The sequence below is a fragment of the Anabrus simplex genome, chromosome 2 (genome assembly GCF_040414725.1).
Source record: "Anabrus simplex isolate iqAnaSimp1 chromosome 2, ASM4041472v1, whole genome shotgun sequence".
NCBI lineage: Eukaryota > Metazoa > Arthropoda > Insecta > Orthoptera > Tettigoniidae > Anabrus > Anabrus simplex.
The window spans coordinates 1,211,867,373-1,211,895,331 of NC_090266.1; the positions used below are offsets into that span (position 1 = coordinate 1,211,867,373).

General features: G+C 39.3%; 1 protein-coding gene across 1 annotated transcript in view; it reads left to right on the forward strand.

Annotated features, from left to right (window-relative positions):
- The window catches only part of LOC136863838 (uncharacterized), a 610,195-nt gene that overhangs the window by 547,780 nt on the left and 34,456 nt on the right, over positions 1–27,959 (forward strand). The window contains exons 3-4 of the mRNA XM_068226111.1: positions 2,178–2,399; positions 25,016–25,183. Of these exons, the coding sequence (XP_068082212.1) occupies positions 2,178–2,399; positions 25,016–25,183 (390 nt within the window). The remainder of the gene's footprint in view (positions 1–2,177; positions 2,400–25,015; positions 25,184–27,959) is intronic.

Below are 27,959 nucleotides of genomic sequence, written 5' to 3' on the forward strand. Positions count from 1 at the left end.
TTGGGTTTAGGAAAGGTTATTCCACTGGAGCCCAACTTGTAGGATTCCAGCAAGATATAGCAGATATCCTGGATTCAGGAGGTCAGGAGAACTGTATTGCGATTGACTTATCTAAGGCATTTGATAGGGTAGATCATGGGAGACTACTGGCAAAAATGAGTGCAATTGGACTAGAATAAAGAGTGACTGAATGGGTGGGTCTGTTTCTAGAAAATAGAACTCAGAGATTTAGAGTAGGTGAAGCTTCATCTGTCCCTGTCATAATTAAGAGGGGAATTCCTCAAGGCAGTATTATTGGACCTTTATGTTTTCTTATATATAACAATGATATGTGTAAAGAAGTGGAATCAGAGATAAGGCTGTTTGCAGATGATATTCTGTACAGAGTAAAAAATAGGTTACAACATTGTTAGTAACTGCAAAATGACCTCGATAATGTTGTGAGATGGGCAGTAGGCGATGGTATGATGATAAACGGGGATAAAAGTCAGGTTGTGAGTTTCACAAATAGGAAAAGTCCTCTCAGTTTTAATTACTGCGTTGATGGGGTGGAAGTTCCTTTGGGGATCTTTGTAAATACCTAGGTATAAATATAAGGAAAGATCTTCATTGCGGTAATCACATAAATATGATTGTAAATATAGGGTACTGATCTCTGCACATGGTTATAAGAGTATTTAGGGGTTGTAGTAAGGATGTAAAGGAGAGAGCATATTTGTCTCTGGTGAGACCTCAACTTGAGTATGGTCCCGATGTATGGGACCCTTACCTGGATTACTTGATTCAGGAACTGGAAAAAATCCAAAGAAAAGCATCTCGATTTGTTCTGGACGATTTCCGACAAAAGAGTAGCGTTACAAAAATGTTGCAAAGTTTGGGCTAGGATTACTTGGGAGAAAGGAGACGAGCTGCTCGACTAAATGATATGTTCCGAGCTGTCAGTGGAGAGATGGCGTGGGAGGACATCAGTAGACGAATAAGTTTGGATGGTGTCTTTAAAAGTAGGAAAGATCACAATATGAAGATAAAGTTGGAATTCAAGAGAACAAATTGGGGCAAATATTCGTTTATAGGAAGGGGAGTTAGGGATTGGAATAACTTACCAAGGGAGATGTTCAATAAATTTCCAATTTCTTTGCAATCATTTAAGAAAAGGCTAGGAAAACAACAGATAGGGAATCTGCCACCTGGGCGACTGCCGTAAATGCAGATCAGTAGTGATTGATTGATTGATTGATTGATTGATTGATTGATTGATTGATTGATTGATTGATTGATTGATTGATTGATTGATTGATTGATTGATTGATTGATTGATTGATTGATTGATTGATTGATTGATTGATTGATTGATTGATTGATTGATTGATTGATTGATTGATTGATTGATTGATTGATTATCTCCATATCAAGATTTATACACCATAACTGTTATCTTTCCCGTGGTGTAGCGTGCCTGCCTCTTACCCGGAGGCCCCGGGTTCGATTCTCAGCCAGGTCAGGTACTTTTACCTGGATATGAGAGCTGGTTCAAGGTCCACTCAGCCTACGTGATCAGAATTGAGGATCTATATGACGGTAAGATAGCCAAGAATAACAGCCGAGAGGATTCGACGTGCTGACCACACGACATCTCGTAATCTGCAAGCCTTCAGGCTGATCAGCGATCGCTTGATAGACCAAGGTCCTTCAGGGCTTTAGTGCCATGGGGTTAGATTTAACTGTTATCTCGCCCATTTGTTTTCAGTTGCGTTTAAAATAGGTTCCCATATCACTGCCTCATAAAGGGAATGAGAACTGAGAAAGAAAAGGAATTACAAATCAAAGCCATCTCCACAGAGCCCATGAAGGCTCTACATGCTAAAGGGTAGTTAGCTCTACGTCCGTTCGCCTTTCTTCCAGGAATGAACCTGGCATTCCTTTTTGGTGGATGTCTCGTTTCTAAAATTCGTCGACTTCCTTACGCTTACGGGGAGTGGAAACTTCATCCTTCTAGGCAGTCCATGAAAAACACCTACGTCTCGTGAAAATATTTTTCAAGTGTTTTAATGTTATTTACTGTTTCAACTGAAAAATGGAATGTACCACTGTCATAGAAAATTCGGCAGTACACAGAGATGCCCCAGACTTCTTATACGGACTCGCCTACAATCTGGACCAACGTTTTTCTGTTGCAGACATCTACCAGGAGTTCACCATCTTTGTTATCCAATTGCTGTCCAAGAGTGAAGCCCTCTACAAGCCTTGTGCTACGTTCAAAGGACGGTTCCAGACTCCACGGGTTTTGTTCACTTGCAATGATGGTGATGGTCATCAAGGCCGCTATATCTATATTCGTGACGACAGAAGAGACCAAGATTACTTTGCACTGTGCGAAGTTGAAGTCTTTTCTCATAGAGGTATGTGGGTATCACATTAGTATATTTTTATGTTTATCTTCATATTTGTGTACAGACAACACCGTTGAGTCCTGGTCCTCGTCGGGTTTGGTTTTGCAATTGCAGCTATAAAGCGTTCAAAAGGATACGAGTGGTAGCTGAAGAGACAGAGCACCTGTCAACAGTAACAATAATGATTCAGTGTAATTTAGGGTGTTGTGACATTGAAGGTAATCACATTTTCCCTTTCCTGTTACATAATATTTGAGCATTAGACGCCTAAGCTTTCAACCACCTCCCCCGTATATGAATCCCTTTCCCCACATTCATATTTTTTCTCGTTTATTTAAATCATAATTATCTTCCACGTCAATAGGGGCTAATTACCAGGTGGTTGTACAGTTTATAAAAGCCATCACAATAAAAATCATTACCATCACGATTAAATAATATATCCACGTCAGCGATGCTCATCATTCATGGACTAAGCAAAAAAAGTATGAATTCGTTTACATCCAAATATTAATCAGACACGTGTATTAAAATTATATTTCCTGTAATTTTATTTTTTACGCTTTTTAAGCGGAACTAATATTTACAGAGATATTTGGAGGTTTAAGAGAAAATGTAATAATCATTAATATCGTCATTATGTTTCGTGTAGTAAAAACGCATGAAACATTTAATGTGTAAAACTGTACATTTTTTACAATTTTTAGAATGTATAATTTGCGATATAGCTAAAAGGAATCAATGTCACATTTCTTTTTTTTGTCTTCCTAATATTTCCACTAAACAACTCTCGAAAGATTCTGTTCAGCCGTTTTCCTGTGACTGCGTAACAAACGGACAGTGAAACAAAAATTGAACTGAACCTACCTTCGATATTTTTATACTGTACACAATCCGGGATAAAAATCAAGTATCGGGCAAAGAAAAGTATAAGTTTATTTGTATAGATGGACACACTGTTAGTGGAAAGTAACCTCACCTATTCTAAACCTTACCATTTTACCAACCACTAGTCCGGCTCCTTGGCTGAATGGTCGGTGCAATGCTGTTCTTTTCAGAGGGCCCCGGGTGTAATTCCCTGCCGGGCCGAAGATTTTAACCTTAAATGGTTAATTTCCTTGGTTCGGGGACTGGGCGTATGTGCCGTCCCCATCCCGTCAATTCACACACCTATCCTCCACCACAATAACACGCAGTTACCTACACACGGCAGATGCCGCGCACCCTCATCGGAGGGCCTGCCTTACAAGGGCTGCACCCGGCTAGAAAGAGCCACACGAAATTATTATTATTACCAACCACTAGACGATCTCAGATATTAGTCCTGTTTGATAACAAACCTACCATGGATTAACTTTATGAAAAGAAATCGACTCTTAAGAATGCAGAGTTCAGTATTCAAAGAGATAATGCGGAATATATTCCTGTCATAAGACTGTCTTCATTCCCTCCATCACCAGAATTTCTCGTCAGCAGGATTACGACAGGAGTCACCCCTAATCAGAATCAGAGTCCAAAAAATAAGAAAAGTTTAATAACGGCGTGTGGCCTGCGGAGAGGTCTGCTGCAAGTCGTTCGAGTTGACGCCCTGTGGGGAACTTGTGCATGTGCGAGGATAAGGCCTTAATTATGAGGACAGTACAAACACCCAGCCCCCGAGTCAGATGAATGAAAGTTAAAAACCGGTCGGGAATCTAACCCGTGAACCTTGTACCAAAGGCCAGCATGCTAACCATTCAGCCATGGAGCCAGACATGAGCAAAGAAGACTTAATTTTCTCCATAACAGAACGAGTTCAGATCAGTGGTCAAGGAAATTTCGCTCTATCTAAATGAAAACCGACCCCTTTTCATATGATAAACCATTAAGTACCACGTGACTCAGGTGCATTCAGCTCAGTAAGGTCCGGCTCCGTGGCTAAATGGTTAGCGTGCTGACCTTTGGTCACAGGGGTCCCGGGTTCGATCCCCGGCAGGGTCGGGAATTTTAACCATAATTCGTTAATTTCGCTGACACGGGAGCTGGGTGTATGTGTCGTCTTCATAATCATGTCATCTTCATCACGACGCGCAGGTCGCCTACGGCGTCAAATCAAAAGACTTGCATCTGGCGAGCCGAACTTTTCCTCGGACACTCCCGGCATTAAAAGCCATACGCCATTTCATTTTTCAGCCCAGTAAGATGGGTGGCCTAAAGTAGTAGGTGCTTCGGAGAAGTAGATTTTCAATCCGAACTCTCGATGTGTCGGCACTGGCCGGTTCGTGGTGTGGTTAAAAATCTGATCCTCCTGAACATTTCACTACATCGAGGTATTTATGATATACTGATCATTGCTAGTTAGAATACGAATACCCCCTGTAGGTGCGGATGCAGACGAATAACACACTCACGGTATCCCCTGCCTGTCGTAAGAAGCGATTAAATGGGGCGACCAAGGGATGATGGAATTCGATATATGAGATTACTTGTGATTAGTACCATTACGTGAGGAACAACATGGGTCTGGACGTAGCCTGTGATTAGTCCCACCATGTGAGGTACACCATGCGTCTGCGTCGCTTGTGAGTGGTGCTCGTACGTGAGAAACGCCATGGGCTTGTGATCCCTGTGAGTGGAGCCATTATGTGCGAAATACCATAGGTCTACATCACCTATGATTGGTACCACAATGCGAGGAACACCATGAGTCCACGTTATCGGCGATTGGTATCACTATAGGAGGAACACCATGGTTCTGCTTTACCTGAGATTAGTACTAAAACGAGGGGCCCATGACCTGGAATTTGGACCCCTTTGGACAACAAGCATCATCTCAGAAAATAAGAAATTGCGAATTGGATTCACTGATTGTTTGGATTCATGGTCACTTTTTCATCATCATTCGTTTTAGATTGTACTGTAGTCAGGGGATACATTTTGAAGTTTGAATTATCGTGTCATTTCGTTCCTTCTCGTACCATTAAGGGCCGATGACCTAGTTGTTAGACTCCTTTAAACAACAAACATCATCATGAGAATACAAATATTTTATATCAGGCGTATTTATTTATTTACTTACTTATTTATTTATTTATTTATTTATTTATTTATTTATTTATTTATTTATTTATTTATTTATTTATTTATTCCTTAAAAATGTCCGGTGTCCTTTATTTATACCAGAAATATGAATTTTAAATGTCACGTGTTGCTATTTGCATTCCCGTTGATTTTTCTTTTCGTGTGGCTATTTCTAGCCGAGTGCAGCCCTTGTAAGGCAGACCCTCCGATGAGGGTGGGCAGCATCTACCATGTCTAGGTAACTGCGTGTTATTGTGGTGGAGGATAGTTTAATGTGTGGTGTGTGAGTTGCAGGGATGTTGGGGACAGCACAAACAGCCCCCGGGCCATTGGAATTAACCGGGAATCGAACCCAGGACCCTCTGAACCAAAGGCCAGTACGCTGACCATTCAGCCAACGAGTCGGACGTACTCCCGTTGATGAAAACTAAGGGAGATAGGAAGTTGGTATTATGCATGTGTTTTTACCTAACTGATATTAAAGGATGAGAAAGGTTTGGTAGTCTTGAAAGTAATAGTTTTAAACATATGAACGTAAAAAGCTGGCCTTACAATATGTAGGTTTTATGTCCAGATTCTTAAATGTTCATTGAACGATTATGGAAAGGAGTGTTAAAATAACACCAAATAATAAGTGAAGCAGGTTCCACATCAGAGTGGAAATAAGAAAGCTACGCACAGAGGGAGCAATTGACTACATTAAAAACTTAGACCTTAGCCCGTGATCACCATCTATACAAAATGTAGCTTCATTGTAAATATCTCTAGTGTTACTGTAGTTAAGAAACTATATTTCTTCTTTTCCCTTTGGCCGTTATCCATATTATTAGTTAAGGAACTAATGTTTTTCTTTTCCCTTTTCCCTCTGATGCTCAGTAAAAGAACTTATTCATTTTATTTTCCCCTTGATTAATATTGTATTTTTCCTATGTGCACTGACTACCATATTTTGTCTGTTTTTGATCGTTATTCACTCAATTTCCGTACACCAGTACGTGTTATTGTGAGACTTCAGTTTTAAGCTGCAGTACTTGCAGATTCCAGTAGTTAGTACCGTTTCTTACAAATCGTGGTGTTATATGACCACCCACCGCGATTTTCTATGAGTTAATTTCATTTTCTTTTCATGATTAGTTGTCATCATAAGTTACCTACATAATAATTTCACTTGCTTTCAACATCTAACCAATGGAAAATAGTAATTTACACTGATCACGCCGATGTTCGTGTTATATACTTACTCTCAGTACTTCCCTTTGAATAGATTTTTGTTCGTTTATTGTATAGTTCGTATCAGTGATAGGCAATATGAAGCGTTTCTAATTACTAATAAATACACGTTTAAGTTAACAATCATTTTGCCGATTGTAGAGCTTTATACCCCCTCTTAACATTTATCTTTGGGTTGATTTGATTTTGCAGGTAATATCAGAGGCCAAATTTTCAAAATATTGAAACATTTTTTTTTTGCATAATATAATTATTTGGACTTTTATGAATATTTTGGTATACTATTTATCATAAAAATCTAATTATAAATGTTTTGTACAGAGTTTTTAAAATTATGTGACATGACTGCAAACATGGCCTCTGGGCATCACACTGGAAAACTGTTCATCTACAGAATATTATTCGATCTAGAAGGCTGTGGTTTGGATTATTTCTTTGTGGATTGTTCTGCTATTTATTTCTTGGAGTTCTAGTGATTGTCCTTTGTTTATCTTCAGTCTGGGAGCACGTTTTCGTCAACTGAAAAGCAAACCGCGCGACACGAAATTATCTGATGGCAAAAGCATAAAAAATGCTGGTAGGCTTACCGATAATGTCGTAGATGAATTCCAGGAGTACTATGGAAATGCTATCAGAGAAAATACCCATGATTTGGAATCAATGAAAAGGGCTGTGTGGGCAACCTACTTCCATAGGTTGTCTACAGATAAGAACCCAGTTCACCACCTGTGCCCACCTGCACCAAACACATGGTGTAAGTACATAAAAGCACAGGCAGCTGGCACATTGAATGAGTTCCAGCATAAACACTCCATTCCTCAGTCAGTAATGGAGGCAGTGAAACCAGTTTTCAGAAATTTAGCACACCCTAACTTACTAAAAAAGTGTCTTCATGGGCGGACACAGAATGTCAACGAGGCATTCAACAATATTATCTGGTCTCGAATACCAAAAAATAACTTTGTTGGTGTAAAAAAATTGAGGCTGGGTGTATCAGATGCTGTAATCACCTTCAATTATGGCAATAAGGGTAGGATCAAGGTCCTCCATAAGCTGGGAGTGAAGATAGGACGTAACACGGGAAGAGCCCTGCTGCACCTTGACAAATTACGAGTGAGCAAAGCTGAAATTGCGGCTGAACAAATGACTAAGGTGGCAAGAAAGAAGAGAAGAAGGAAGAAATTAGGTATCATGGATGAAGTAGGAGGCTCAGACTATGAAGCAGGATGCTATTAGCAGTAGGGCATCAACAAACAATAGGAATGTTGACATCATGAAACTTTAACTCAGTTTTTCTCAGTTTAGTTTTTTCCCACACATTTGTACCATTTTCTCAGAAATGAGACACAACAGAAATATAATTTTTACACATATTATTCAATATAAGGTACTGCATATGTAGATCTACACTCAGCTGTATTTCACTGGTAGAACTCGTTTTATGACGAGAAATATGTAAATATTTTCTAAAAAAATAATAACTACTTTTTTTAAATACAGTTTTTTCCTAATCATCTGATCTGCTTGAATCTAGATCAGTAAACTGTCGCAGGTTCTATGTAAAACGGATGAAAATTATAGCTTTCTATCTTGAATAGTTCCTGAGATAATGGGTCACCAATATAGAATATTTAACATTGTCGGTATAGGGCATTTAATCTTACCTTAATTTGATTAGTTATAACAATACCGTATTTTGATCTGTAATATTTTCGTTTTATTATTCTTCTCATTACATTAATATATTTGTATTTCTTTTGGGAAAACGTTCAGACTAAGGAAAGACAACTTTAAATGCGAAGAAATCCAGAGTGCTCAAAGAGTCAGAGAGTCGGTCAGAGGGTGACGAAAGGCTTCGTTATCAGCTCGTTAGGCAACATAATCTTAGAATTTGAGAAATATCAGAACAGTATCAAGCACGTGTTTATCGTGATCATGACTATCACGCTTACAGAAAATCTCCAGTCTCACAGGCCGTCCGAGACCATCACTTCATTCAGCATCGTGAATACCATGCTTTTGGTGATAGAGATCGACATTTTTTGTTAGATGGCAAACGGCATATTACATATAATCAAGTCTACTAAGTCGCACTCTGGAAGAGAACGTTGTTTGGCTTTATATCGCAAACGGCATGCTTCAAACCGTCCTACCTAGCCTGATTCCGATACAAAACGAAGCTTGGCTTCAAATCACAAATGATATGTTCCAAGCAGGTCTACCGAGTCTTATTGTTATATAGAAAAACATGTGGTGTTAGATCGCCAATGATATACCCCAAACAGATCTTTGGAAACGGTAGAAAGACCTGTCAAATATCAAATGATCACGTGAGGTAGATGAACGAACTCAAGTAGCCTATATTGTTCATCAACAATAAAAGCATTACGTGGTGTGAATTTGAAATTAGCAAGAACATTTTAGAAGGTGAGTGGAGGTAACATTTCTTTTGGAAATGCAAGTAAATTAAATATTTGACAAAATTATTTCATAATTTACCCTTTAATAAAACTAATAGCTTTTTGAGCTGAAGCAAGAGACGTCCTAAAAGTACATACTAAAATATTCAAGCGGCAGCGTTTTTTTCTTAATTACTTAAAGATTAACTAATTGCCTTTGCACAGACTTCATTTGAGCTCATTTCATAAGCTACTTAATTCTGATGTACTGGCGCGCGGGAGAGTAGGATTGAATGAACAACTTTAGTAAGAGAAATGCGAAAGTCTAAAACCACTTAATTATGTTACTGAAAACTATTGTTCAAATCGAGAAATATCCCTACACTTTCTAAAGTAAATACAATCTTCAACTACCTCCGAAATGGTCCGAACATATTTCAGATTAACTCTGTGCATAGCTTTCATATTTCCACCCTGATATGGAATCTGCTTCACTTATTATTTGGTATTACTTTAACACTCCTTTTCATAATCGTTCAATGAAATTTAAGAATCTGGACATAAAACCTACATATTGTAAGGCCTGTTCTTTAGGTTCATATGTCTAAAACTACTTTCAAGACTACCAAACATTTCTCACCCTTTAATATCAGTTAGGTGAAAATACATGCATAATATCCACTCCCTATCTCCCTTACAGTAGTTTTCACCAACGGGAATGCAAATAGCAACATGTGACATTTAAAATTCAAATTTCTGGTATAAATAAAGGACACCGTAAATTTTTAAGGAAGATACTATTTTACAAGGCATATTATTTTTTGTGCATGTTAATAACACTAGTACCTACAATGTAGTCTTACAAATGTATCCTCTCCTAAAACCGCAAAAGTAGTTAGTGGGACGTAAAAAAAGAAATAACATTATTATTATTAATAAATGCATCGCAACATTATTTTACCCTATACCGAGCGGGTGGCTATGGGGCTTAGTTCACGTAGCTCTCAGCTTGAGTTTAGGAGCTAGTGGGTTCGAATCCCACTCTCGGCAGCCCCGAAGATGGGTTTCCTTGGTTTCCCATGTCCACACCGGACAAATGCTGGGGCTGTGCCTTAATCCAGGCTATGGTCACTTCATTTTCACTCCAAGTTCTCCGCTACCCCCTTGTTGCCATAAGACCTATCTGTATCGATGCTACGTAAAGAAAATTGTAAAAAAAACACACTATTAAAACCGAGTCTTAAAAATATTTTGAAGTGTCTATTGTCATACTTTTTAAATGTCAGGGTAAATATACATTTTCCAAGACTTACATGTAGCGTTTTGACAATTAAACGAATATAAAAGTCTTTATCTATTATGGTTCGTGTGAAAGTGAACATAACGATTAAAACATCACTGAAGGAAATACCAAACACCATGCTGCAACAGCCCCGAAGAGCCCGAGCTTACCAAGTGACCGCTGCTCATCCTGATGTCCTGCAGATTATGAGGTGTCGTGTGGCTCAGGAATCATAACTTTCAAGCTTTCGAGTCTCACTTATTTAACTTTTAGAACGTTATTACGTGTAACATATTTGCTTCATGTACATTTACAGTTACTTTACGAATGTTATATTCTAAGTGCCATATTTCGTGCTTCGAGACACAGAAAAACTTAAAAATTTTATTAACTACAGTAAGTCGACACTGAAAATAAAATGTGTTCCTTCTTAATTAACTTAGGAGATATAATATTAGCTAAGAGCTCAGGCAAAGTAACAGTAGTGCTGCCGCATTCAAATAGCCATTCAAAATACATATTTGTTGCTGAAACATGCACATATTACACATCTTGGGTTTTAGAAAAGATTACTATATTCAAAGAAGTTAATTATTTTCCACGACCAGTTGTCCTTAAAATAATAATTGACTGTATACAAATGTTCTGTTTTTAAGAAGGAAGCCATTTCTTTCATTGTCAACACAGTTAATATTCGACACATGTACAGTGTTCTAGGTGTTTCATTTCGTGTTTCGGCAGACAGAAAATTTTTAAGTCCCATTCTACAAATATTTTGTAATATAATTGGTATTTCATTCTGATTTTAAGTAGTTGTTTTGCTAAGTGTTCATACAGCTCGAGTATTTAACCCTAAAACATACCTGCACACTACATAGAGGGCATATGTTTGACCCTAGCTGTATCCGTATTGCTTAATATAAACTTTGCAGTAATTATCGAGGTTTTCTGATTTTGAATTCCTTGTCTGATTACTGAATTCTGTAACACGTCACATAAAAGTTGTGTATTTGATCAAACGTTATACACGATGTTATAAATATGTTGTACCCGTAAAAATGTGTTCATATCTTTAAGGCTCTTGATATTAAATTAACGAGCATGATTCTTAACCTAGGGAGTGGCTTTATCATTGGAGCTGGTACAGAGAGAGGTATAGTTATCAATTTTAGAGATTCTTTTGATAAATTGAGTTTATTGACCATCAAAAGTAAGTTCATATCACCTTCGTACATGTCTCGACGTTCTGGAATGTCTCGAAGATTGGCACATGTTCCTGGGTTCGATTCGAGACGTAATTCACACTTGAATTTCCTGCACGGCACTCCACACATTCATGGCACTGTCTGAACAGATATGACCTTTTAATTATGGTTACTGCACTCCAGATATTAAATCAAAACGTTCTGGAATAATCACTCGAAGAACAAGTACTGGTAGAAATGCAAGTTCACAATGCAAGCTCACTGTAAGTCAGAATGTTCTAGAGGATTACTGTCACTGCAGTCCTAAATGCATAGTTCTGAAGATTTAAAACATATTGGCAATGAACTGAATAAGTAGCACTCGGAAACTGTCCTGTTCCGTCAATAGGAATAGTGAATAGCCATTAAAGAAAATAATATTTGAAAGAAAAAGTCTGACTTCATAAATTATGGATCACTCAAAATACTGGAAAGTTCTAGGCTTTCTGGGAACGCGATATGCGTATTCTGAATTGTCACAGTCTTTAAGAATCAAAACATAAGTCGCTGTGCAGCACTTGGAAAGTATTGCATATTTCACAATTAAACGTAATGTTGAACGTCCCCTAAGTTTCATAGTCTTTACAAGGCGTAAATTCAATGAGGCACTTGAGAAAACAAGTCATATCGTTCACACGAAAGTTTATTTTGGTAGGGCACAAGTTCATCCTACACGCTCGGAAAATTTCAATGTTCCAGAAATTGATTCAAAAAATACAAGTTCGAATAAGTTCGAAACGTAAGTTCAATGCGGTACACAACACTCGAGAAAATTCAAAGTCCTTTCAATCGTCGTCGAATAAGTAAGTCCCTATGTGGCACTTCAAAAAAATAACAAAGTTCCAATGTGTAGAAATAACAAAGTTCCGATATGTCAAAATTTTAAAGTCCCAACACGACACTCGAAGAAAATAAGGTTCCGATGACAATGTTCCAGTATGTCACCTTAAGAAAATCATAGTCTTACCGCGACACTTGGCGAAAATAACTAAGTTCCAATGAGACGCATCAGAAAAATAACAAAGTTCTTATATGGCACTTTAAGAAAATATCAAAGTCCAATCACGACACACGAAAAATGGCTAAGTTCCAATGTGTCAGTATGACAAAGTTCCAATATGATGCTCGCAGAAAATAACAAAGTCCCATTCAGGCACTTCAAGAATATGATAAAGTCCCGATACAACACTTAGAGAAAATACCGAAGTTCCAATACTTGGATTTCGCAGACTGTCAACCAGAAGTTCGACACACACAATACTTCTCCTGTCACCCGTGTCACAGAGACGGCGGAGTGACAGACACTGAATTCGTAGGTCGGGCGGTCCTCCTTGATACACGTTCGCATGTAAGTGTCTAGAACTCGGGTACTATCTACCCTTATAACTTCTATAATACTCGGTGGATTTTCTTGAAATCTTGACAGATGACGTCCATTGTAAAGGTTTTTAAGATGGCAGTGTCAAAATAGCGATAAAGTAGCTCAAAATGTACTTTTGAGGGTGAGCTGGAACATTACCATATATGGCACGAATAGCTGGCTTACGGCGGCCACGTCACTCGCTGGGGACGTCACTGCGTTCGGCGGGCTGCCTACCTTCCACCTCGCGCGAAGTTCAACAAACATACTTCGGACTTCTCTCGTAGCGGCGTTCCCGGTACAATATTGGTCATTTACTTTTAAAAACTGCTGTTTATCAGTTTATTATTCATCACTCTAGATCACTGTCGGCTGGTTTTGAGACAAATGTTTTACGAAATACCATTGCTTTATAACGTTCTTTGCAAGTGAACTTTCTACAAGTTTCATGATCCGGATTGATTTTCCAAGGCGTTTCTTTTTCTGGACTGATTTAACATCTCCTTTCCTTCGGACCTTCAGTTTCTCCCTCTTTCTTGTTCTTCACCCCTATTCCTTCATTAAATCCTTCAATGCCAAGATTCAATATTTAATTGAAAAACGTCTTAATAACAATTTTTTTCAGTAATGAGAACTAGCAATAATAGAAGTCTACAACAGTTCAGATGAAAGCGACAATATTGCACATAACTGTTAGTATAGTAACAAAAGATAGCAAAGGGGTACAATATGAACAAAAATTAAAAATACTACACTGTATGCAAGGGGTAGCTTATGACCCCCTTTGAAAAAAGGAATTATTTTTACAGAGAAATATGAATAAATACACCGTGTCCGCATTAGAGGAATACAAAAATTATACATCATAATGTGGGAACTATTCAGCATGTATTTTTAGGTAAATGTTCAATCGATAGACGATTTACCAGACATTTGATTATCAACATTTCATGTCATTGTGGAGTCGTTAAGGCGATACCCCGGAGATGATATTATATTTATACGTAATGCATGGATTTTCACGAAACTACATAAAAGTAGAGATATCACGAACATTTCTTTCATATACAATAAAATTAACAGTTTTTCCAAAATATTTTTTAGAATTTTTAATTCCATGTACTTCATGAAATGTAATTAACATGTTAATATAAATTTGTAATTAGGTAGATAATACTTCTTTTAAAAGTATTACGTATCGATTTTTTCTGTACATAATTTACTTTTTTTTTGCTAGTTGCTTTACGTCGCGCCGACACAGATAGGTCTTATGGCGACGATGGGAGAGGAAAGGCCTAGGAATAGGAAGGAAGCGGCCGTGGCCTTAATTAAGGTACAGCCCCAGCATTTCCCTGGTGTGAAAATGGGAAACCACGGAAAACCATCTTCAGGACTGCCGACAGTGGGGTTCGAACCTACTGTCTCCCGAATACTGGATACTGGCCGCACTTAAGCGACTGCAGCTATCGAGCTCGGTCATAATTTACATAAGGAGATATATCTTACTTAAGTTTAAGTAAGTTTTTAGTTCTAAAATTATGGACTTATAAATCCCTACTATTTGAAAAATTCTGCAATCAAAAAATTCCGTACGCAGGTTTCTTAACATAGCTGTGATACATATACCATAAAAATATTGTTACATTTGGCAGAATATTATGGGAGAAAATGGGATTTAAATGAAAAATTACAATTGGCAAACAAAGCATTATTACAGTGAAACATTGTTTGAATTCAGCGGAATAACATCGTGACATGAAAAAATAAACTCAACCCTTTCAATTTTGGCCAACGGCCGTAGCCGTGTTGAAACACCGGATCCCGTAAGATCTTCGAAGTTAAGCAACATTGGGCGTGGTCAGGAGTTGGATGGGTTGCCACGCGCTGTTGGTGGGAGGTAAGGGAATGGAGGAGCGGAAAGGAAAGTTCGATATGGTGCCCACACTGAAGTGTACCAACATGCATAAAAGCTATTTGCGTTACTTTGAACAATGTTGGATAAATTAAGACATCCCCGGAACAAGGATACAACCAACAAATGCTTGAAAAGTGAGAAAACCAAACCAAACCCAATGGCACTACAGCCCTTGAAGGGCCTTGGCCTACCAAGCGGCCGCTGCTCAGCCCGAAAGCCTGCAGATTACGAGGTGTCGTGTGGTTAGCACGACGAATCCTCTCCGTCGTTATTCTTGGCTTTCTAGACCGGGGCTGCTATCTCGCCGTCAGATAGCTCCTCAATTCTAATCACGTAGGCTGAGTGGCCCTCGAACCAGCCCTCAGGTCCAGGCATAAATCCCTAATCTGGCCGGGAATCAGACCCGGGGCCTCCGGGTAGGGGTAAGCACTCTACCCCTGCATCACGGGGCCGGCTTTGAAAAGTGAGATGTCAGTGGAAATAGGGTGTATTACCGAGCCTCTATGCTGTGGTGTCATCGTATGCCTTACATTTGAACTTCAAGCTGGTTTAAAATCAGCAGAACTTTGTCCATGGCGTAAGGATTTAATATCAGTCAAGACGATGGGCAATGCTCGTGTTGGTTCATCACCCGGTGTAATAGGGCATTTAAATAAAGGCCATCGGAAATCACATGTATATTTTGAAAACAATTCTTGAAAATTTTATTGTTATTTTTATTATTACACTAATATTATTTGCTATCATTTTTGGTCAAAGTACATGCACAGGATTTATCTCCTGTTATATACAAACTGCAAATTATTTTCCATTGTATCACTTACAATTATTTTTAAAACCTAAAGTTATAACAATAGATGAACTTATTTGTACACTCGCATAGGCAACTTGTTCAAGTAATGTATACCATGAAATAAACCCCAAAAACGATTTCCTTTCTCCTGAATAAGTACTGATTTGTTGGTAACATCCTTACTCCGAGGCAAAAGCAAAGCAAAGTCACCTTCATACAGGCCATGAAGGCCCTTGGTGGAATGGAAGGTAAAGGCTTCCACCATTGTTAGCCTCGGCACGTGATGGGCTAGAGTGGTTAGCTTTGCGCCCGGCCGCCTTTATCCCAGGAATTAACCTCGTACTCATTTTTGGTGTAGGCTGAGTGAACCTTCGGGCCATATGCACCTCCGGAAGTGGAAATCTCGTTTCTTAAATTTTACGACGTCCTTCCGGCCGAACCGAGCACGCCTTTTCCGCCTCGGCCAGATAGCCCCCTCCTTACACCGAGGAGGTCTTCAAATAAACTTAATGCATCCTCTGGGTTCTAAAATAAAATCATACATGTTTGTATACTTCTAGCCTGTGCAGCATGTATATCAGTGCACATAAAATATTGTAGGTAGAATTTCTGCAACGTGAATAACTAGAGAATGAAACATGTATGAATTTTAACTTTCGAGGTATAAAAGATTTAGAATGAAATGGGGGTCAAAAAATACTCCGCGTATGCTATGAGGTTTAAACATATTCCGGAATTATATCAAACGAGAACAGGAATGGTAACTGTCTAATGCCCATGATATTTAAGCCCCTTCCAAAATAATCCTTTTTCTCTTCCCTTTTGTTAGTAAAGGTTTTGCTTGATTTGAAATGGCTTTTCAAAGGTACAAAGGATGATTTTGAGTGAAACATGAGCTCTTCATGCGTCCTTAGTTATATCAGCATAGTCATGCCTCTTTTCTGTTTTCGTAATCTCTTTCCTTCCTTCACGTACCAGGTTCGTAACTTGACATTGATGGATGTTCACATTATCCAGAAGTCTCAGATTTAGAGCATTCTCTGCCTCTCACTGCATATATTACTGTCCGGAGAATCAACGAGACATTTGAGTTATCTATATCAAGGTTTTGTACCTGCAATGTTCCTTTGTTTACATCAAATTCGTTTTCATCACTGCGTTGACTCCTGAATAATAACTGTCAATTTTTTTATATCAAAGCACCTGAACTGAATCTCACGGCGGTGCAGTACATCATAATACTGCAATCACCACAGATTATTTATTAAATAAATAAGTTCACTCTGGTATTATAAGCTTGTAACATCAAATAAGTTCAACAGTAATATCGGTTACATGAATAGATCGAAGAACTTCATATTACACATACGTTAGTATCATAAAACACTAATATATCACAGAAATATAATTATATATCTATTATAAGTATATTATATGAAGAATGAATTGTTGTGCTGATTTATTCTTATTACAATAGATATATTTTATGTGACTGTTTTCACCCATGTGCTTCTCTCTTCAACCGTACATTAAAGATAAGTATTTTTACAAAACAATTTACTTTCATACAGGAAAACCATTGATAAGATTTACTGTATCTCCTAGACGAACCCGTAACCAAGAACCAATCTCCATTTCCCTAATTTACTAACGATAGTGTAACGATTGTGTGTAAATATAGACTGTGGTGAGTAAAACCTCGTGAAATGTGCAAAATACCCTTAAACACTTATCCAGTACGAAATAAAAATTTCATATAAAATTAGAAATATCGGCTAAGCTAAACATCCAAATAATTATAGTCACCTTACTAGGCATTATTTTTGGACATCTTTAGTTTCCACAATGATTGCATTTGCCGTGTCATAGATTCCACAATATCATGAAAATGCTCTTAATGAATCCTGTAATACGCTTCGTAACATCCGCAAACTGGTTCTGGTGGCAGATCATGCTCGATTTGCTTTTTCCACTCCTATCTTTTACTGGTCGATAATATTAACATCAGGGAGACATGGAGGGGCTGCCGAAGAAAAGCCAAAACTCTCTTATACTCCATGAACGATATCATCTTCCTAACAGAATACCTGTTCCGTTCTGGATATGCCAAAGCCATTAAGGAATGCACGTGATCAAAATAGGCTGCAATTATCTACAGAGGTGCACACGTCCATCTGCAGGTTTTAGAGGATACAACCTATGCTAGCAGTCCAACCACCATTGCTTGAGCCTTGAACATGTGATGCTGTGCATCCATTGATTCGGATTGTTTGCGGTACACTTGGAGCCTCGCGTTAATATGGTTCAATGTCACCCAGCATTCATTGCGTCTCAAGGCTGCCTTCCATTGCTCATAGGTCTAGTTGCTATAGTCCTTAGAAAACTGCAGGTGATATATTCATTGTTCTTAACAATGAACAGGGTAACTGACGCAAGTATTCCTTCGGATGAATTGGTGTGTTCCGGCAAGTCTACATTGTAATCAGCGTTGAGTCCCAGGCACAGGGTGTGTTTTCGTTTCACCAAACTCCCAGCGTCGAGAAAACCCACTTCTCACGGCAATTCAGCACGTTGTATGGCATTTTAACGTGATCCTAGGAACTTGCAATTTAGGCATAGGGTCATCAAATATTTCAGAAACATCTGCAAATGTATAAGAACGGGCATATGGTTTAGACAGGCACTCAGTACTTCTTTCCTATACTTTTGAGATGTTTTTCTACTTTTTTATGACTTCCATAAGATGTGATTATATGTTTAGGTAGGTCAAGGAAATAATGTGCAATATTATGTAATGTTTATTATTAAATAAAAGTTGATATTTGAACCATATTTTTGTTAAGAAGTGGCATAGCATTTTAAAAACAGTTTTTTTTATGCTTTGGCTCAAGGTGCTACTGAAAAATTAAAATCAATTCCGAAGTGCGTGCTATCAGTTATGACTAATAACATGAGCGCGTTGGCGCAAAGATTAAAGCTAATCGAGTTAGAATTGGAGCAGCATTTCGTCCCGCGGGCACACAGCGTATAAGCTGCACCTTAATTAAGGCCAAGGCCGCTTCCTTCCCATTCCCAGGCCTTACTTGTCCCATCGTCGCCATAAGACCTAACTGGGTCCGTGCGACGTAAAGCAAATAGAAAAAACACTCCAGACTTTACATGAGGCTTCAGCCATAATGACGTAACTGTTACGCCACAAACCGTGAAGGCCAATGTCGCGCGAAGGTCTGCGGTGACAGCCGAGCACAAAACAGGGGCAGAAACTAATGAATAAATAGGGTTTCACCGAAAAATACTTCAGAGAGCAAGTAGGAAGAACAGTACTTTTGTGAAAACAGGAGATCGTGCAAAATGTCTACAGGTGTGCAACATGTTGTATCGAAATGGTACAATGTGGAAGGCCACTACAAAGCGAACCATGCTCATTCGGATGAGACAGTTGTAGGGAATGATCAAATAAAAATGTTTAAAGATACATTTTAAATACTACTCTCGTAAACTCAATGAACTGGGAGTCGCATAACACTGTAACACTGTGTAAAATCCAGTGTAAAACCTGCTGAATTATATATAATGTTTAACTGAATGAATAAAAGGATTTTTTCTTTTCATAGTGGAAATTGTGCCATTCCCATCCCAGAAATTGTAAATCATACCTTGCATGCTTAAACCATGTATTTTTGTACATAGGCCTATTAACAAAAAAGTGCCAGTGTTCTTAGAATGAGTAAATATAGAAGAATAAAGACTTGTCTGTTAATATCGAGCGCATTTTAAATCAGATATGAATTTTATATAGAAACTTGCACGTGTAGTGTCCTCTTTAAATTATACTCCAATATTTTGTTAAAAATGGTGCGAAAAAAGCTTTGTAGTCACAATCGAACGTCACTGCTCTAGTGCAATGCCGATTGTGTTCGCTCTGTCGCTTGTATGTGACGTTAACTGCCCGCATTTCAGACAAGCCAGGCCGCACTGGGCCGTGACCACGACTGGGCTGATCTACTGAACAATACTGGTCTTGGATTTTGAGCTTTAGAAAAAGTTATATTTGAGAGAAAGCAAACTGGAGTGGGCGTGCCCAGGAAGAGGGTACCCTTTTGTGACATAAATATCTCTGCAGACTCTTTGAAAATGGCCACACATGTAAAGTCTGGAGTGGTGTTTTTTTATTTTCTTTACCTCGCAACGACACAGATATGTCTTATGGCGACGATGGGACAGGAAAGGCCTGGTAATGGGAAGGAAGCGGCCGTGGTCTTAATTAAGTTACAGCCCCAGCATTTGCCTGGTGTGAAAATGGGAAACCACGGAAAACCATCTTCAGGGCTGCCGACAATGGAATTGGAACCCAGTATCTCCCGAATGCGAGCTCACAGCTGCGCGCCCCTAACCGCACGGCCAACTCGCCCGGTAGCCTGGAGTGTCTACTGGTATCAAAATATAAGGCTGTGGTTACGGAACATCTCGCTTCTACGAGCGATTTAACATGCTAGTAGACGCTTTCGCGCTAATCTCGATAGTTGACTGGATGATAGTCTGAGCGAGTTCTTTACAAGCGAAGAGTTACTTTTATATGAGAATCACTTTTTGAAATCTAGATATTTACATAGACGAAGGTATTCAGCGCACCCAATTTATGAACATCGACCTGAACTCGGTGAATTCCATCATTTACATAGAATGCTAAAGACAACTGTCAAAAATTTCAGGAATATTAACGGATGAGGCCAGTTGCATTTTACTATTCTTTAGGTAATATAAAGCACCTTATTACAAGGAACAGGAAAACATTCCATTTTAGCAGAAGAGAAGCATGTAGTAAGGGAACTGATGTAATTAAATTACTTTGGAATACAATAATATTTTAATTTCTATATTTTCTTTTGTGTTATACATAATTCTTTTAAAATGTCAAAATATGAGTGGAATGGAATAAAATCAAATTGACTTCGTTTATTAATTTTCGCAGTCCATCACTACCACTCTACTAACAAGCTTCAACCAGCGCGAGAAAACCGACAGCGGACAATTTCACTTGCTTTATTGGCGCTAAATAGCGCCAGTTCGCGCGTGATGGAGTGAGAATTTCAAATGCTTCAACACTGAGCAATGTTTGTAACTTGTAGCGCTAGCTAGCGTTAGCTCGCGCTGGTACCCGCTAAATGTTCCGTAACCGCAGCCTAACTGTTTGAAATTATTCCCATTTTTGGTTTGAAATCTCAGTAGGCATATCCCCGCCCCACCCTTAAGAAGCCTCGTTACCAAATGAGATCGATACTTATACCAGTTGGGTACCGAAGTATCAATCTTTCTACTTTATAATTATTACCATATCTGTTGCTGCTAATGTAAATCATTTAGCTTTTTAAAAATATTCCTTGTGCTTATGGAAGTTCCCATCATCAAACTTCACGTAGTAGCTATTTTTCAAATTAACTCTCATTTCCTTTATTAAAATTAGTTTTCAATTCCTTGAATTCGGAAACTCTGCTCAATACTAAATCATGGGAATGTTGACTATTTTGCCATTTATCGGACCTAAAAATAGTAAACTGCCGGCTCCGCGGTGTAGGGGTAGCGTACCTGCCTCTTACCCGGACGCCCCGGGTTCGATTCCCGGCCAGGTCAGAGACTTTTACCTGGACTCGAGGGCTGGTTCGAGGTCCACTTAGCCTACGTGATTAGAATTGAGGAGATAACTGACGGTGAGATAGCGTCCCCGGTCTAGAAAGCCAAGAATAACGGCCGAGAGGATTCGTCGTGCTGACCACACGACACCTTGTAATCTGCAGGCCTTCTGGCTGAGCAGCGGTTGCTTGGTAGGCCAAGGCCCTTCAAGGGCTGTAGTGCCATGGGGTTTGGGTTTAGAAATAGTAAACTGGTTGCCACAAGCTGTGGTATAGCAGGGAGAATGAGAGCAAAATGACAACGCTCTACTACCAGCAATGAAGCTTCGTGAGTGCAAAAAAGTTGACTGTCATCCGGAAACCAGGAATAACTACATTTCTAAAATACCTAAGAATTGAAAAATATGAAGTCGAAATCGGGGAAGTTTGCACAGTGATTATATTTGATTCAAGCAACCGTTCTTGTTAAAGAATTCGGCTGTATAAGTGAAACTGCAGATTGGTAGCGAGTGGTGCAATTGTAATTCGTGTGGTTTTGCTCAATTGAGGTCAATAATACGCTCATTGTCACTTTTGTTTTCAAATTCAGAACAATTACGTAATATCATCACTGAAATTTTGATACGGGACAGTAACACACCTATCTCAAGAAATGTCCCTACACTAATTTGCCACGACACCACTACTATTTTAAATTAGGTAGCGTAAACTAAACTATCCAGTGGCGTACTGAGAGGGGGCATTCTGGGTTCAATTCGTGTAACCCCCCCCCCAAATATTGTATAATAAAATGAGTGGAAAAGGAGGGGCAACGTTAGACCGTTTGTGTACATACGTACCTAAGCACAAAAAAGAATTGGCTATAACAGCTGCTGATGCACATATATAGATGTTATTGATGGACCTGAAAAGTCGCATGTATTCTCTGCACCAGATCAACTGATAATATGATTTAATAACGACGAAGGTCGAGTTGAAACTCTACCTCCACCGGCTCAGTCGGCCGGAGCTACTGTATTGCCACATAATGCGAAAAGAAAGCTTTCTCCATCCAAGATCGTCAAATCCACCCTAACGTGCTATGGTTACTCTAACTTCTGGCAACACTAGCAGTATCGAAGTCCACCCTGAAGAGGCAAAAGACGTATCTGAGGAAATTAATGAGTGAGGCACTTTTGAATGGGATATTCATGATAGCAAAGCAAAGCAAAGTAACCGATGTCTTGACTTCGTTCTTTAATTTATTTATTTCTTAAAATCCGTTTAGGATCCACAGCTGGTTTTCCCTCGGATTCCGCGAGGAATCTCACCTCTACCACCTCAAGGGCAGTGTCCTGGAGTGATGGACTTTGGGTACGGAGGATACAACTAGAGATGAGGACCAGTACCTAGTCCAGGTGGTCTCATCTGCTATGCTAAACAGGATCCTTGTGTGGGGGATGGGAAGATTGGAAGGGATATACAACGAAGAGGGTGGAAGCGGCCGTGGCCTTAAGTTAGGTACCATCCCGGCATTTACCTGGAGGAAAAGTGGGAAACCAGGGAGAACCACTTCGAAGATGGCTGAGGTGGGAATTGAACCTTTCTCTACTCAGTTGACCTTCTGAGACTTATTGGACCCCGTTCCAGCCCTCTAACCACTTTTCAAATTTCGTGACAGAGCAGGGAATCGAACCCGGGCCTCCAGGGGTGGCAGCTAGTCACACCAACCACTACACCACAGAGGCGGACCCGTTCTTTAACTTTCTGGTGTTATTTTCACAACCTGAACTGTTACATTAATAAAAAGATAATGCAGCCCATGTCTGTAGTACTTTAAAACGTGTTATTTTGAAACAATATGGATTAATTTAAATGCGTTAGGAAGTACTTGGAAAAAATTGCATAGCCGTCCCTGAAATAAAATTGTAAATACACCACTGTAGTTATCGACTTACTTTGTGTCTTTACATACATTTTGACAGATTGTAATTGATTACGTTATGTCAGTTTTACTGGAACGCTACGTCAAGGGCACGTAGTGTGTGCAGTACTGGCCATCTGTCTGATGATCAGCAGGGCAGTTCACGACTGGTGAACTGAATATATATTATTCTTTCAAAAAGTATTTATCTTATACTGAAAATAATTGCACCTCTGAATGCGCAGTACAAATGATTGTAACGCCGGGCTTCGAAAATAGTATAAGGTAGTTATCTCGTTATCTTACCGGTATTAGAAAACTAACGCACGCTTTGGTACGGGCCCTTACTTTATCTTGACGGAAAGTGGAAATGGATTGATGTCTTCAACGGCTTAGAGAAGTTGTTTAGAACAGAACAGAACCTAATACAGAACTCCCTTCCCCAAGCTTTGGATCACCACAAACTGTTCATAGAGTACTAATTGATTGTAACACGAATTGTTTTAAAAAAATGCAATTTATAACAACCTTGATTACAGTTATTATTCGCGCCTATTACCGCGTTGTAAATTATAATTGGATTTAAGTAGTGTTTTATACCTGTTCTACAATTTATCAAGAAAAGTTTTTGTCCTTATTGTCTGCTATTTGCTTCACGTCGCACCGACACAGATATGTCTTACGGCGACGATGGGATAGGAAAGGCCTACGACTTGGAAGGAAGCGGCCGTGGCCTTAATTAAGGTACAGCCCCGGCATTTGTCTGGTGTGGAAATGGGAAACCACGGAAAATCATCTTCAGGGCTGCCGACAGTGGGGCTCGAACCCTCTATCTCCCGATTACTGGATACTGGCCGTACTTAAACGACTACAGCTATCGAGCTTGGTCCTTATTGTTTGGGATTATCTTGTAAGAGTTGTTTACAAGTTGTTTTACGTCGCGCCGACGCAGATAGGTCTTGTAGCAATGATGGGATAGGAAAGGTCTAGGAGTGGGAAAGAAGCGGCCATGGCCTTAATTAAGATATTAACTGCGGGAAACCATCTTCAGGCCTGCCGACTGTGGGGTTCGAACCCACTACCTCCCGAATACTCAATACCGGCCGCACTTAAGCGACTGCAGCTATTGGTCTCGGTGTCCTTATTGTTAAACTGTATTATATATTGTAGGAAAAGCATACATCCCATCCTCTATTATCTAAAATCGTGCTTATTAGACGTTAAATGATTTTCGTTTGCCACAAATTTTTATTACAGTAAATAATGTTGTTGTCTCTCTCGGTGCGATCCATTCTTGGTTTAATCACGCAACAATTACTTGGAATTATTTCTAGCACTAGATTTAGTATCAATATACAGTATTTGACTTAGCTGAATCTGTTTCCTTAAGGATTCTCAGCAGATGTGCTTTTTCCAGTGTTTCTACACACAACAAACAACGATTCTCCTTGGAAGTAATCTGAGGTGAATATTTTAGCTGACTAAGCCTGCAAGAGAAAACTGACGTGTCAGAAAAATCTCATCACAAGACACTAGATGTTCCTACCCACGCATTGGAACGGAACACTGTTGAATATGTTAGTGTGGCGCAAGAATTTCGGGTCACGAAATCTGTGCGACTACAGTGAGTGGGTAGGATCAATCAATGCACGACAGTGCGTACATTGTAGGGCCCAAGAGGGGGATGTGTGTGTGTGTCTATCACATTGGTCTTCTGGTTTTATGAATGTAAAAGTACTATGTCTGTGACACCTCATAGTAAATGAGATTTCGGAATTTCTAACTGAATGTACTTTTCTCCTTACTCAGATGAAACAATGTGCGGAGATCCTGAAGAACCAGTGGCAGGGCAGGTAATGATTACGTCTGACTCAACTGCAATCTATTCATGTATTACTGGATACCGTCTGCTGGCTGAGCCCAACCGAACGTGTGAGCGCGATGGCCACTGGACTGGACATGCCCCACAGTGTGAAGGTATGATGGACTTATATCTCCTTCCTTAATTGTAGATATGTCTTTTGTTTGTGTTTCTACTGAAATCTGTTTGGTTACATTATTAATATTAACAAATGCATCTCAGTTGGGAAATATCCCGGTGGGAATAATCACTTACAGTAGTGTGTGAAGAAAACTCCAACAAAAACAACAACAACAAAAACTACTACAACAACAAAGGTACAACAAGAAATTCCATGGAAAGAAACTATTACAAAAAATACTACTAGTTTAACATTCTAAATCCAGCATCGTCATATACAAATTCACACACAGCTTAAGTATTTCCAGTGCCTGACACTACGGCTTACAGTACTATAATATGTTGAGCTTACTACTACTGTAGCTTTACATTACAACACTGTCATATACAAATTCACACGTTAAGTATGTCAAATTAAGGGGCGGTGGTACCCCCCTATCTTCACAATGTTAATTTTATCAAATTTATGTATACATTTTGGGAAGACTATCAGTAATATCATTGTGAATTTGGTACACACACAACTTGAGAGCTTTTGTGTCAACGTTAATTATAGACTTTGAATATTAAACATACTGAATGTGTGTAATTTTCAATTGAGGCCCATGTTTTATTACTTTAAGACCTTATAGTAAATTGAAAACAATTTTAATTAATAAGCTTAAAAACTCTGAAATGTGTGAAACAACCAATACTGTAGTAAATGTGTTTGAAATTTCATGCTCATGTGCCCAGTAGTTACTTAAATAATGGTGTCTTTTCCACAAAAACACAAAGGAGAAAAACAAGAAAAACAAATCAAGATCGGGATAATCATCATCTTCCGTAAAACTTTTCTGGTTTGTCTGCACAGTTCTTGATACATTGGAGATAATAGAAGCATCCAGGTCAGACATTTTCTTCCTCAAGTCATCAATTACTTGAAATATACGGAAGGTGTTCACTCCTGGCTCTATCCCTAATTGCTACATTACTTTCATCATACCAGCGCACCCCTCACTGCAATTAATTAAAACATCTCAATCACCATTGCAAAATAACTGATACCTTACAAACACTGCTTTTGGAAACCCACTCCATAAGGCACTGTTGAATGATTCATTAGAGTTCTAAATTACACCATTTATGGATTAGTTGTAGAATCAGCAAGTATTCTTAACAGAGGCTTTTAAATGAAAGCAGCCACAATACAAATGGACACAACAAAAACGTTCCCTAATGATAGTCAACAATATTATTTTTCCAAAGGAACTAATATGAATGTATTTGAACCTCAAGTGTCAGCTCGTCCTTTTAATTTTTTGAATGCGTTAAGAATTATTCTGGACGGTCCAGTTACTCATATACAATAAATGCACTTCAAGGTTACAAAATACAGTTTTCAAATATACATTTTCAGCCTGGGGGAGGGCGATACCGCCTCCCCTTAGGGCTAGAGCAGAGAAGACAGAGCTTGATTTAAGTGTATGTTAATTCACTAGAATGTGAATCTTCCCTTGACTCCCTCCTCCCCACTATCGTCATGTTCCTCTGTGTATATCATGACGACGAGCAGCGTAATCCAATTCACTGACCCAGTCTGATAGGTTTAATTCCTGTGTCATATCTCTTGCTCATAGTTTACGACATACATTTAGCCTTCTACTACACCATAGCATATCGCTCAACCCATCAAATTGATCGTATAACGCATACACATTGTAACAGAACGCAATTCGTGGAATGATCCTCTCCTTTTGGTATGAGGATTGCATGCAGTCTGGTTCCTCATGCAAAGTTGGCTCATTTTATGATACTGGCATAAAGAGAGCAAGCAGACCAATATAGTCCTTACGGAATGGGAGTGTTACATGAGTTGTGTATTTTGAAGAAAAATGAGGAATATGATCAGTACCACCCTGGTTCTTAACACAACTCTTACAACGATGTATAGGGCTACAATAATAGGAAGGGCGTACTATATTGTTTTACACCTTATTTTTGTCTACCCAAATAAAATACATTACACATCAGTTGTTACGTCCCCCTTCTCAATATAACCTTCTTGTAACAGTATGCACTTTTGCCATCAATGTGTCAATCTCTCCAGACCTTCCTGAAACATTTTTTTCGGAGTTCTGCGTACCCATACTTTGACAGTTGTGGCCAGTTCTGCAAAATCCGCAAAACGGTGACCATGCAGAGGTTTCTTCATATTCCCGAACGGGTGATAATCACTTTTTTGGCGGTAGACTGTCCCTATGCTTCCATTGCATCGATATTTGTTTCGTTTGTGGCTCATGGTAATGGAGCCATGTCTCATCACCAGTCACAAGCCTAGCCATGAAGTCGGCAGGATCTTGATCATGCGTTGCAAAAGTTCCCTGCACGCGTCCACACGCCTCTGCTCTTCGTCTCCAGACAAGAGTCTAGGCACCCACGCCGATGACACCTTCCCCAACTGCAAGGGGCCGTACACAATCCGCTGCCTGGCGTTTCGGCTAATTCCCGTGGCTGCCTCCATTTCCGTAAATGTGATGCATTTGTTTCCTTGGATGGCTTGTTCGACCCGGGCAATGTTGGCTGGTGTTGATACTGTCACATTCCTTCCAGAGCTGGTTCCCTTGTCCACCGATGTGCGCCCTGTTTTTCAACCTTCCACCCAGTTGTAAACTATTTTCCGTGACGGTGCATGTTCTACACAGACTTCCACCAAGCGCTGATGAATTTCTGCAGTGGTCACGCCTTCTTTCTATAGGAACCAAGTCGTATTGCGCTGTCCCTGACGGTTGC